This window comes from Atta colombica, unplaced genomic scaffold (assembly GCF_001594045.1).
Source record: "Atta colombica isolate Treedump-2 unplaced genomic scaffold, Acol1.0 scaffold228, whole genome shotgun sequence".
NCBI classification, from domain to species: Eukaryota; Metazoa; Arthropoda; class Insecta; order Hymenoptera; family Formicidae; genus Atta; species Atta colombica.
This window is the reverse complement of record NW_017259325.1, coordinates 1,707,999-1,720,943: the sequence shown is the minus strand read 5'-3', so window position 1 is coordinate 1,720,943 and position 12,945 is coordinate 1,707,999. Positions and strand designations below refer to the sequence as shown.

Sequence of the window (12,945 nt, the reverse complement as noted above, 5' to 3'; positions counted from 1 at the left end):
CAAGTTTGCTTGAACAGAATTTTTTTTACAAAGCTATTAATAAATTTTGTTAGTAAGAAAGTTAAAAATTTGATGTAGAATCAGTTATATAAGATGATCTGGAAGTCGATTGTGAATGTGAGATGTTGATCAATGAAATTATAAATATTTTACTAAATTTGTTCACTTTTGTAATTTTTATTCTTGATTCAAGATACTCAACTAATCTTCCTATTAATGATAAAATATCAAAAAAAAAAATAGTACTTATTTATGTGATTTGATAGCAAATTGTTGGCAAAAACCGAATAGATTTGTACATAGTTTAACAGATTAGCAACTGAAATCGAGTGTATTTGATAGATTCTGCTCAATTTCTGTAGCAAATGTATTGTCAAATTATATTGACAGAATGTAAACTCACTTATTGCAGACACAGATTGTACTGAGCTGTTGCATTTTTCTCATCGAATTTGTTGCTAATTTGTTAGCATTCTGTGGACAGTTTGCTTACTGGCCAGATATATTAAGAATATGTTAAAAAATAGGTATCCCGATTGACATCATACACTACTGTTTCCGGCTGTAAGCTCTATCAAAATCAACAGAATCAAGGATTCATGCCCGTACAAAATTCTCACAAGACACTAAAATGTGTGGAATGTGGTGCAGTATTTATGAATTATCAGGAGCTATGTGCCCATAACCGACTCCATTTGCCATTTATTCAGGACAACATACCTATGCAACATATGCACATAGTGGAGTCTCAGAATCCATATCTTAATTTTACTCATGTTAGTTCAAATTTTGCAAACGATAACATTCCAAGTACACAATTATCTCCATTAATTAGACCAAATATGATGCATACTATGTCATTGAACGAAGAAAGTTCAAGTCGAGCTGCTTGTGCCTTACATTGTTCCTTGTGCAATCACACTTTTACTAATAGAAGACAGTTAATAAGTCATAATATAACGCACAGTACGGAGAGTGTCGATATGTCGTGCGACAATGAAAACATAGAAATTTGTGAGAATTCTAATCATATCCCACAAAATTTAAGTTACGAAAGATCAATTCATTCGGTGGATAATCCTATTCAAAACTTGTCATATCAGCGATCCACCGTGGATGGTACCGATGGAATACAGAATATAAACTTTCCGGAAAATATAGATCTTGATGGAGTCCAGGAAAGCAGTTCGGAACGTATGCAAAATGTAACGATACATTCTGAAAACAATGTGTCGATTGCCGAAAACTTGAGGTTTATAAAATCGTCTGGAAAAGACAGGCAACTCGCGATTGAATATCACGGATGTCAGAGTGATGATAATTATAAAGAATCTCTCGACATAAAAACTACAGAAGATGTTAATGCTAAGAAGCATCAGTGTGAAATATGCTCGAGACAATTTTCACAAAAATCTAAATTATTTGCTCATCAGCTATCTCATTCTGGTCAGCAACCATTTAAATGTTTAAGTTGCGGCAAAGGATACGCATCGAAAAGCAAACTCAGTGCACATATGAGATTACATACCAAAATCAATGTACATCAATGTAAAGTGTGCGATAAAATATTTTCATATCCATCATATTTGGAGGAACATATAAAGGTCCATAATAAAAGTAATAATACATCGCAAAGCAAGGATTATGAATGTACGACTTGTAACAAACGTTTTCGGCTTTTAAAAAATTTGAAAGCTCACGAAAGACTCCATACCGGAAAAGGTTTGGTGCAATGCGAAATTTGTGATAAAAAATTTAGTCATAATTATAATCTGAAAATGCACTTGCGAACACACAAAACATCAAGAGTACATAAATGTGAGTATTGCGATAAGCGCTTCGTACAGAAAGGTAATTTGGTCGAACATTTGCGAATTCACACTAAAGTGAAGCCTTTCGCATGTAAATTGTGCGGCAAGAGATTTGCGCAATCGAGTCACCTTAAAAGTCACGAAGCCTCCCACGGTACATTGAGGCAACATCAATGCCGATTATGTGGTAAGAGATTCAAGCTGGCCAATCATTTGAAACGGCATTTAAATTTACACACCGGTACAAAGACTTATAAGTGCAATCAGTGTAACCAAATGTTTTCGCAATCTTTTAGTCTAACGAGACACTTAAAGAAACATAATGAATCGCATATATAATTTATATTATAATAAATTGTAATTTATGTACATGTAGATATGTGAATAACTATTGTGAATACATGTTTTATAATTATAAGAACTTTTTTGCGTGTGATTAATAATTAGCTGTTACTTTTATTCTCTTACAATCTTCTTGCTTATTCTCTTACAATCTACATGCTTTCTCAAGAAATCTAAAAGAGAATTCTAAAAAAAATTTACTGAGATTTTAAACACTTTTTTTGGAATAATTCGAGTAATACAATAACAGGTAATTCATTTTATCGTAAAAATTATTAATATTTATCATACAATCTTGATGTGTGTAAAATTTTAAATTCTTCATTTGTAATTTTTGAGAACCGTAATAAGAATGTTTATTCCTTCTCGTAATTGCTCTTCCGTGATCGTTAATGGGGGCGATATTCTGATGATTTGACCATGTGCGGGTCTCGACAACAACCCAGCGTCCCTCAGCTTTAGACAGATGTCCCAACCCTCTGCGAATTCTGTAAGTAAAGATCATGCCGAATACATAATAATAAACGTCAATATTGTCAATATCTTAAATAACGAAATGGTTTAAAAAATGTTTTTAGAAATGTTTAAAGAAATGTTAAATGTTTTTCGATATACAGTTCTTTTATCTCTTTATTATCAGTCGCGCACAATTATATTATGAGTAAATGGGAGATAAAGTTTGCGAGATATAATTTTAATTTTACATGTATCAATGAGTATTTTATCCTCATATCATGTAGTATGAGTTTTTATTTTCCAATGTTTTTATTTTGCAACCAATTATCAACGATATGAATAATTTTTTCCTTTTGATACCTTTGTTTATCATTAGACCGGCCAGAAGACCGCGTCCACGAAATTCTGTCACGATGTTTTTCGGCAATTTATCCAATTCTTTCTTCAGAATATTTCCGAGTCTCTTCGCGTTCTCCGCAAGATTCTCCTCCTCCAGAATTTTAACTGCCTCCAAAGCGACTCTGTTTCCAAGCGGACTCCCACCAAAAGTGCTTCCATGGGAACCTGTTTCCAGACAGAGCATTATCTGGAAAGAGACGATTAGTCTGAATTAAAATTTTTATCGTGTCAAATAGATGATTAATATCGATTTATTTCTTACGCAACGGCAGATATCTCGTTATCGTCTATGAATCTTCAACAATTTAACGTAAGAAATTTTTACAAATGATAACAGTTGTTAAAATATTTTATATTTTATAAAGTCGCGTATATTAAATTAAATATAATTGATATTGAATTATTTTAATAATTGCAATGAAATTTTTTCGAATACCTGATCATCCGCCAGGACACCGGAAACTGGATACATTCCGCCGGAGAGCGCTTTCCCCAAAATAAGAATATCCGGTCTATAGCCTTCGTGATCAATTGCCAAACGTGTACCAGTTCTGCAAAGACCAGTTTGCACTTCATCAGCAATCCAGAGAACATTATATTTTGTGCATAGTTCTCTTACACGTTTCAGATAACCATCCTAAACAGAAAGTAAAAAAAATATACATCATTGATGTAAAAAGATAATGATATCATCATTTCCTGTTGATATCTTCAGGAAAGAATATCAAGAGAAAGGAAGAATGTTTTGCGCAATTTAAATTCTAAAGTAAAAAAAAAGCGCTGTTTGTTTAATGCTCGCATAATATTTACGATGCTATGTATTTTCGTATTAACTCACAGACGGTACAATGACGCCAGCTTCTCCTTGAATGGGTTCCATCATGAACGCGCAGATATTGGGATTCTCTTGAAACTTTTGTTCCAGAGCAACCGGATCGTTATATGGCACCTTCTCAAAAAGAGGTACATAAGGACCAAAATCCGTATAACAATTTGGATCTGTTGAAGCCGATAAGGCCGCCAATGAACGTCCCCAAAAGTTTCCGTTGGCGAATATAATAGTAGCCTTGCCATTCGGCACTTTTTTGATTCTGTATCCCCAACGTCTGGCTAATTTTATGGCCGTGTCACCTCCTTCAACACCTACAATAAGAAAATAATGAATGCTCTTCTATCTTATACAATAAAGAAAACTTGTGCTTATCGAAGCAATATCAAAATCTTTTTCCAATAATTATTAAGATATCAAAATTAATTGTTTTTGAAATATTTTCTTTTTTTTTAAAGCGATTTTCTTTTTCCACACCTGTGTTCATAGGTAAAAATCGATCCCATCCAAGAAGTTTTGTTAAATATTCTCCCAATTCACCCTGAGGTTCTGAGTAGAAGGCTCTTGACGTATGCGACAGCTTTCCAGCCTGCTCTCTCATTACTTTCACCAGACGTGGATGACAATGACCCTGGTTGACAGTCGAAAATCCTGCCAGGAAATCAAGGTAGCGTTTTCCATCGGTATCCCACAGGTAGACTCCTTCTCCGCGAGAAAGAACAACCGGTAATGGTTTGAAGTGTATACCGCCGTATTTGTTGTCGCGATCGATCACTTGCTGGGAACTCAAAAATCTTCTCTTGTCTGATTCCCTTACGATGCTAAAAAATCTTTGTCTCACAGATTGCATAGCCATATTTTTCCCTCTCTGAAATGTAATTAAAATGTTGCAATACTGTGATATTGCTGAAATATTTTGTCGCATAAGCATTTACGAACCTTTTCTTTTTCTTTTTAATACGAGCAAGACTATAAGACGTCGGAAAATAGGCATCTGATTCCAGCAGTCTTGCTTTTATATCAAGGTGAAAGAAGATATGACAAAAGATACGGCGGATATGATTACTTATTTACTAAAATCGTGCTTGATTACAAACATTGCAACAGAGGGATTTATAATAAATACCCTTACAGACGGAATCATATCTGATAAAAAATACAAAGTAAAGGCGCCAGCATGCCTAAGTAAACGAATCACGATAAACAATACACATGCACATGCAAGATTGAATTTAATTTTTATATTAATAGAAAAGAAGCAAAAAATAATGATTGTGTTGCATTTGATTTGAATTAAAATTTTTTAATTAATGTAATTTTTAGATACTTTTTAAAATTTTATTAAGAAAATTTGACAATGATAGAATAATTTTACTTTAATAAGACTTTAAACAAGTTGAAATCTATTAAGACGTTTAATCTGAATAATTTTGCGATATAATCAATTAATCGAAATAAAACGTAATTACGAATTATCATTGAGGACTTATTAATTAATTACTTATTATTTGCAAACCATGCTTATATGTTTTTCAATACATGTTATCTCTCGCGTCGTTGTATTAGGAATACATTATTTGTGTAGAGAATATTATCGTACAAAGCTATTAATAACCTAAAAGGGAATAATTCATTTACTACGTTAAATACATATTTTTTTGTGAGATAATAATACGACTACATAAAGCGGTTCAGGTTTTGTTTATCAGAATAGAATCGTAAGCGATAATAATTGTATTTATTTAGAACAGCGTTCTACTATTTTGCAAAAAATATCCATATTTTATACGTCAATGCACTTATGACCGATTCAACTTCTTGCAGTATGTCACTTGATAAAATTGACCTGTTGACCCTAATGGAAAATTTCGCTGAAATTAGTCCACGTTTTAGAAAACTTCAGCGAAATTTCAGCATTTCAGAAAAATTTCAGGGATTTTTTGCTGAAAAATTCATTTTCAGAAAAATTTCAGAGAAATTTCAGTTCAGCGATTTTTTGCTGAAAAATTCACTTTCAGTGAAATTTCAGTAAATTTTTAGCAATTTCGCTGAAATGTTTCAAAATGTGGACTAATTTCAGCGAAATTTTTTCATCAAGGAAATGATGAATTATTATGATATGGATAATTGTTTTGATATGTAAATTATCTTTGTTGCATTATGAATTGTCGAGATAAAAGTCATAATAGACATTGACCTTAAAATTATGTAGAATATATATATTAGATAAATTAAGAAAATGATATAAATATAGGGTATCAACAAATATTTTATTACTTAATTATCATTTTTATTAGAAAGATATAATGTAATAGCATTTTAAATATTAAAGGATTCGTTACGTATACGTGAGAATAGTCTTAGAAATGATATCTATGCACTCGCGTATTTGTTCCTCCGTGATAACTAACGGTGGTGCTAAACGAATGATGTGTCCGTGCGTAGGTTTCGCTAAGAGTCCATTTTCCTTCAGCTTCATGCAAATATCCCATGCATCAATCTTTTCATTGATGACGATAGCGTTCAAGAGGCCCTTTCCTCTCACTAAAGTAATTATCTCCTTCGGCAGCTTGTTAAGCTCGTCTCTGAATAAGTGACCGACCTTCTCTGCATTTTCGGCAAGTTTCTCTTCTTCTAGAACACGAAGTGCTTCGAGAGCAATTTTGCATCCCAAAGGATTACCACCATAAGTAGACCCGTGCTCTCCAGGTTTGATTGTGAGCATAATGGGATCATTCGCTAGTATACCGGAAACAGGATAAAATCCTCCGGACAATGCTTTACCGAGCATCAGGATATCCGGCTTCACGTTTTCATGATCTACTGCAATCCGCTTCCCCGTTCTCGCCAAGCCGGTTTGCACTTCATCCGCAATCCATAGGACATTGTTTTTTGTGCAAAGTTCTCGAATTCCTTTCAGATATCCATTCTTTTCAAAATACAACGACAATTTTAAGGATAAGATTCGGAGGTGGCTTATTTCTTTTTAAATTTTCACACGTAAAAGCTTACCTTAGGAACCACTACACCAGCTTCACCTTGGATAGGCTCCACCATGAAAGCGCAGACGTTTGGATCGACGAGAGCTCGTTCAAGTGCCGGTAAATCGTCGTAAGGTATGATCTCAAAACCTGGCATAAATGGTCCAAAATCGTTGTAGCTGCTAGGATCAGTACTCGAGGAAATAGCGCTCATAGTTCTTCCCCAGAAATTGCCTTCCGCAAACACTATCTTGGCCTGATTCTGCGGTATATCCTTGCATGAGTATCCCCATTTGCGTGCCAATTTGCATGCCGTTTCGCCACTTTCCACGCCCGTGTTCATCGGCAACCATTTGTCATAGCTGAAGGAATGAATTTTTTTAATGTGAATGAATTCGATATATCTAAGTATAAATCTAAGTATAAAAAGCATTATGAAATTGTTTCTTGTTTAAAGATATACCTGATTCATCAATTATGATATGAACAAAACATTAAATAAGTCATTATTTAATGTTATCATTATTAATTATATTATATTAGATGTAATAAAAAGAAATCCATTATTTTTCCATTCAATTTCATGCAAAAATAATGGATTTCTTTTTACTACACCTAATATTATTATTATTATAATTATTATCATATTTATTATATTATTAATTATTATCATTATTTATTATTATATTATTTATTATTTATTTTTTTTATTTCTGCTTTTAAGATCCAATTTTCTGGTATGTTGAATATTAATTGTATGTTGAAAATTAATTAGATTTTTTAAAATTAATAATATAATATTTAGGCCTCTTAGAGAGAGTACAGCGCGATACTTGATACACAATTATTTTATATTATTTTAATTATATTAATTTAATGAAAAACGTTACAGTTTTTTCGGACATTTTGACCACATTTTAGGTCAAAAGCGATAGAAATGTAAATAATAAAGAAGCACATCTTATGCTTAAATGGTGATGCCTGGTATTCTATATATAACTTCGCAGCAATGAATTCATTAAATTGCGAAATTGGTTAAATTGATCTGGCCTTCAATTGTCATTGAAACAATTGTTTCTCTGACGTTTGTGCGATTTGTTCCAATTTTATATTTCTGATTTTTTTCAATTTTCGATTTTCATACACGACTGCGGATTTTATTAATTATATTGGAATTTAAGCTGGTCTTAAACGCTTATGGTAATCGAAGGCCAGATTAATTTAACCAATTTCACAATTTAACGAATTTAAGCTGCGAAGTGATGTAGAATACTTGACCAGAGATCTTTGTTTAAGCGTAAGACGAGCTTCTTTATTATCTATATCTCGCTGAGATATGTAGATCTGAAATATGATCAAAACATCCGAAGAAACTATAATTTGATAAATTAAAATAATTAATATAAAATAATAAAATCGCGCCGTATATACTCTCAATGTTTTGTTGTTAATTTTAATATCAAGACTCCAAAATAATTTATATTATTTAGATTTTCGAAATAACATACCGTATATATAAACTTATCTTTCACTTTCACTTGTCTCTTATATACTTAGATTTTAGGTCTCGTTATATCATTGTTTATCTTATCGATATTTGTTTAGGAATCGAAATCATACTTTGTACCTGAAAAGTTTCGTAATATATTCTTCGAATTCACCTAAAAGATCTGAATAAAATGCTCTGGATGTCAGAGTTAAAGTCTTCGCCTGGTCAATCATCGCTTTGTAGATTCTGGGATGACAATGACCTTGATTAACTGCCGAATAAGCGCTTAGAAAATCAAAGTATCGTTTCCCCTCGATGTCCCACATAAAGACACCCTGACCTTTGCACAGAGCCACGGGAAGTGGATGATAATTGTGAGCACCATATTTAGATTCACGATCAAACACTTGTTGAGATGTAAGTGTTCTGTGGCATTGAATATGCTAAAAAAGAAGAAACATTTAAGTTAATTCTGACAATATTTAAATTACTTTTAAGTATTTCTTTTCAAGTATTTCAATAATAAGAATAATAAGAAAGTAATTAAATACAAATAAATTGAATACAGATTGTTTTAAAAACATATAATTTAATATAACAATCTAATTTATGTATACAATGATAAAATTATGGTAAAATCACAAAGTTAATACTAATTAATTATATTACCTGAGACTGAGGCAATAATAACGTTTTTGATGATCTTTTGATATTTTGCAGTACCACTCTCATTAATGATTTCATCGCGTAAATTACTTCCTTGTTAAACTCTCACTTACTACACGTATTTTCACTTCCGTCGTTACCACGCAGAGATACAATTGATGTTCAAGTGCCTTTAATTTTCAGTAAAATACACTGATTAAAGTAATTGTATAAAATCTTTATTTTGGAAGATCTAAAGAAGAGCCCCGTATAAGTAGAGTTATCGAAAATTGTAAATTGCAAAAAAAAATTTAACAACAAACGAAAGAGAATTTTTCAAAAAGACACTTTTATTTTAAAAAATTACTCATAATCATATCTAAAATAGAGATAAAAATAAAAGAATTAAAAGAATGAATAGTTGAAGATATATATTTCAATAAAAAAATATGTCAATAGATTCCCGTATAAGTATATTTATCTCGACAAATTCTGAATCTTAAATTGCACAATTTTTTGAAAAAACACGATCAGTATCGCTTCTTTATGTAAACTGATGACGTTAGGTAGGGGAAAGGATATGTTGAACATCAACTTTTTTCCCCTCCCATATCTAGTCCCCTCACTTCCCGGTTTCTACAAATGCACGGTTTTCATACGGTTCTAAGTATGTCATATCTCAATACAGTAAATGAAGATTAATATTAGAACTTTTTGGACTGTGAGCTAAGTAGTCCACTTTAAATTGAATATATACAACTTCTTCGCAACAGCTGTTATTCTGCCAATTGATAATGAAGTGAAAGTTTGTGCCACAGCTGTCTTATTCGAATTATTAATTTCGTTATTTATTTGATATTCGCGTACAAAATTGTATATAGTTATCAGTAATCATTTCTTTTTCTATTGATTAATATTAAAAAACGTGTCAGTACATGTATGATAATTATTTGAAGAAAAAATAATATTTTCTTCATTTATCGGAAAAAAAATGTTTCGGAAATGCGCACATATTTTTAGTAAAGATTTTTATTTGAGAGTACTAAATTTTAGGAATACTCTGAAATTTTAACTAAAAAGGTTACAAAATGACGTTATAATTTTTTATATTACATTTTTTTTACGTGTACATCTTCAAGATTTTTTTTTGTGTAATGTATTATTATTTGTTTCGAAATGTTATTATTATTAAAACATTCAATAATAATGTTCAAAGTATAGTCTATATTTTTTATTCATATATGGATGGATAGTTTTAGAATGGCAACATCAATTTGCATCAATTGACTAATTTGATGACTCAGTATGAGTGACCATGGAACTTTGCAAAGATGTGACAATGAAGAATTAAAATTAATTTACGTACCTATGTAATTGTGTTATATACATTATGTAAATATTACACGTCATTTTACAATATCTTTTAAATTTTAATATATCAAACTATTTATTTATCTATTTTTTCATAAAACTTTAATTAAATCATTTTTTTTTTAAATGTCTGATTAATATTTATATCGTTAAAATAATAGCAAAGGCTTAAAAAAATAAATTCTACTATATTCTTACAGAGATTGTAATTGAGTCAGTATATTCTCAGCAGTCACTGATCAAATCAATCACAAGCGAACTTATCTCGACGACTAGTCAGTCAGACTGACAAACAATTAAATTCTGTGCCTAATTCAAGTTTTATTTATCTCAATCGAACGAGTCGAAGGATATGTCAATACATGCCTCTCGCTCACATACATAATTTTCCACTGTCTCAGCTGTTTTGGCACGTATTATTGATAACAGTCTCATATCTGAAAAATTAAACGGTCCGATAAAAAAACTTGACGAACATACGTAGGCAGAAAAGATGAATAATTTTTATAATTTACAATATATTTCATCTATCACACTATTAATGATTTTTTTATTTAAAAATTGAGTTATCATTTGTTTAGAACATTTCCAAATATTATATTTTTCAAGAATTGGAACTACAAACAAAAAGATACATTTTTTAAATTGAAGATTTAATTTATTACAATTTCAGAACCAATTTCATAGATAATATCCAAATAAAATTATGAAATATACATGTGATGATAAAAATCAGCTTCTGTTTTATATAAATTTAAATGTAAGGCAAGTTTAAGAAAATTAGGAACAAATTTCATTTTATCGATAATAACTTCATCACACAATATCTAATGTTTTTATGTATAAAACATTAATTGTGCTTTGTGAAATACATGTCAACTTGTTGAGTTGTTCCACTTTGTTGTATTGATTCAATTGCTTTATTAACTATCACTTCTGATGCTTCTTCTGTTATCTAGAACAAAATGTAAAAATCTGAAAGATATGCCCATCACATTATTGCATTATAATTTAATTAGTAGTCTTACATTATTGATAGTATCTAATACATGATCTATGCTTTCGCATCTCAATAATAGTCGCCTCAAAGTAGTTAACGTAACGACGGCAACGAATATTAAAATTCGATATGCACCAACTGTTATTTTATCCCATATCCTATAACAAATAATTAAGTATTCTATTAATTCTAAAAAGATATGTTCTTAGCAGTAAAAAGTATTAATAAATATTAATAAAATTACAATGCAATTTCAATTTTTATATAATATAAACGTACATACTTAGCAATAGATCCATTGCATATTATGCCAGCAAAACACGAATAAAACCAAATATCATATGGAAGATTATAAAGTGCATCAATTTTAACAAGATGCTTATATAATTCTACATCTTCTTTCTCCAGTAATGCATATGTACAATCTTGCAATTTTCCTACTTCTTTCTGTAGCTTCTCAACTTGTACAAAAAGTCCCGACAATATCCAATACATATCTACTAATTTCTCTTCTTCTGATTCAATATCAATCACATACCACAGTGTCTCGGCCATTTTGCTCATAGCTCTGGAATAGAGATAAAAGTTTATTATAATATTTTTTGAGCTCATACAAAATAAGTACAAAATGAATCTATGAAGTTATGCAGCCGAGACATCCTTCCAAATCAAGACAGAACATTTTTAAGACAAATTAGACAAAAATAGATTTCAATTAGAATTTATAAAATGAAAATGTTCAATTTAAAAGTTTGAAATACCTAATATTGAATACTGTAATGTGAACCTGTATAACGGTGATTCCAATTGAGCAGCCATATCAACTTTTGCTCTTCTTTTGCGTAACAACCACATTGCTAAAAATATTAGATGAGGTTTCGTAAAGTCGTCTATAATCTTTGCGACTCTCAGTGCTCTCTGCAAATCCTGAAATTCCGCCTTGCGCTGAGTCATTATAAATCCCTGACTCTCCGAATAAACTGGTATAACATCGAGTAAGACCTTCCATAAGAAATTTCTATACATAGCAGGTACAGTGAATCTTAAACAAAACTGCTTTAGCTTTGTCTTGTCAAGCGGGCGCTCCTTTAACAATATCTCCAGAGATTTCTTTTCTTCGACACTGCGAAAACCAACCTGCCATTTAAAAGCAATGATATATTTCAATCATATGACAATCTGATAGAAAACTCTTCTACAGTATATAAATTGTTGCTTCGATTTAAAGAGCAAGTGGATTTTGGAGCGTCACCTTTTCATAATATTGCGAACGAAAATTTCGCTCATCCGTCATCCTTCTAGTCTCGTCGAAGTAGAAATAGATAGAAGAGAATTTAATTAAAATTAAACGAGATAATCAGGTGAAACACACTTTCACAGCAACATCTATATTTACGTTTCTGTACCTGTCATGTAGACGTAACACAACAATATCACATATGTTTGTGTAATGCATATAACCTAGAAACTCTGTCGCATATAATACTGTGCTCGTATAAGCTTTTGTTAGTTTTATCATGAATAAAGTTTGAATTTATTGCGTTCGCTGAGATTGAGAAGATTCACGTTTTCTTTTTATACATGATACATACATATAATTACTTATTCATTGTCGACAGGCC

General features: G+C 31.1%; 3 protein-coding genes across 7 annotated transcripts in view; 1 reads left to right on the top strand and 2 right to left on the bottom strand.

The window, feature by feature from the left end:
- LOC108688224 (zinc finger protein 70-like) overlaps window positions 1–2,150 on the top strand; it is a 2,941-nt gene extending 791 nt beyond the window's left edge. Inside the window, exon 3 of the mRNA XM_018194388.1 lies at window positions 528–2,150. Within this exon, the coding sequence (XP_018049877.1) occupies window positions 528–2,150 (1,623 nt within the window). The remainder of the gene's footprint in view (window positions 1–527) is intronic.
- A 94-nt stretch (window positions 2,151–2,244) lies between these two features.
- LOC108688321 (ornithine aminotransferase, mitochondrial) lies at window positions 2,245–10,598 on the bottom strand. 2 transcript variants are annotated; one of them, XM_018194522.1, is made up of 10 exons: window positions 10,522–10,598; window positions 8,977–9,143; window positions 8,446–8,750; window positions 6,850–7,180; window positions 6,353–6,766; window positions 4,315–4,636; window positions 3,847–4,151; window positions 3,445–3,645; window positions 2,970–3,195; window positions 2,245–2,641 (listed from the first exon to the last, which is right to left on the bottom strand). In XM_018194522.1, the coding sequence occupies exons 2-10, from the start codon at window positions 9,049–9,051 to the stop codon at window positions 2,475–2,477; spliced, it is 2,346 nt and encodes a 781-aa protein (XP_018050011.1). In that variant the 5' UTR covers window positions 9,052–9,143; window positions 10,522–10,598; the 3' UTR covers window positions 2,245–2,474. The 2 variants fall into 2 exon arrangements, with proteins under 2 accessions (XP_018050011.1, XP_018050010.1); XM_018194521.1 differs by lacking the exons at window positions 6,353–6,766; window positions 6,850–7,180; window positions 8,446–8,750; window positions 8,977–9,143; window positions 10,522–10,598 and adding an exon at window positions 4,777–4,856 and having other exon boundaries at window positions 4,315–4,705.
- Window positions 10,599–11,173: 575 nt separating this feature from the next.
- LOC108688323 (TBC1 domain family member 7) lies at window positions 11,174–12,848 on the bottom strand. Of its 4 annotated transcripts, none has more exons than XM_018194524.1 (6): window positions 12,730–12,848; window positions 12,576–12,621; window positions 12,111–12,460; window positions 11,607–11,891; window positions 11,352–11,481; window positions 11,174–11,278 (listed from the first exon to the last, which is right to left on the bottom strand). In XM_018194524.1, exons 1-6 carry the CDS (start codon window positions 12,840–12,842, stop codon window positions 11,174–11,176), a joined length of 1,029 nt encoding a protein of 342 aa, XP_018050013.1. In that variant the 5' UTR covers window positions 12,843–12,848. The 4 variants fall into 4 exon arrangements, with proteins under 4 accessions (XP_018050013.1, XP_018050016.1, XP_018050015.1 ...); XM_018194526.1 differs by having other exon boundaries at window positions 11,188–11,271; XM_018194525.1 differs by having other exon boundaries at window positions 11,257–11,298.
- Window positions 12,849–12,945: the final 97 nt, after the last annotated feature.

Excerpts from the sequence above, each read along its gene's own strand:
- LOC108688321 (XM_018194522.1), bottom strand. The coding sequence starts at position 9,051 with ATGAAATCATTAATGAGAGTGGTACTGCAAAATATCAAAAGATCATCA. Across the intron at positions 6,767-6,849 it reads CTGGTGTAGTGGTTCCTAAG|AATGGATATCTGAAAGGAAT; the intron begins GTAAGCTTTTAC and ends TATTTTGAAAAG. Across the intron at positions 4,152-4,314 it reads ATTTTTACCTATGAACACAG|GTGTTGAAGGAGGTGACACG; the intron begins GTGTGGAAAAAG and ends TTCTTATTGTAG.
- LOC108688323 (XM_018194524.1), bottom strand. The coding sequence starts at position 12,842 with ATGATAAAACTAACAAAAGCTTATACGAGCACAGTATTATATGCGACA. Across the intron at positions 12,622-12,729 it reads GTGTTACGTCTACATGACAG|AAGGATGACGGATGAGCGAA; the intron begins GTACAGAAACGT and ends CGACGAGACTAG. Across the intron at positions 11,279-11,351 it reads TATTAGATACTATCAATAAT|ATAACAGAAGAAGCATCAGA; the intron begins GTAAGACTACTA and ends ATTTTGTTCTAG.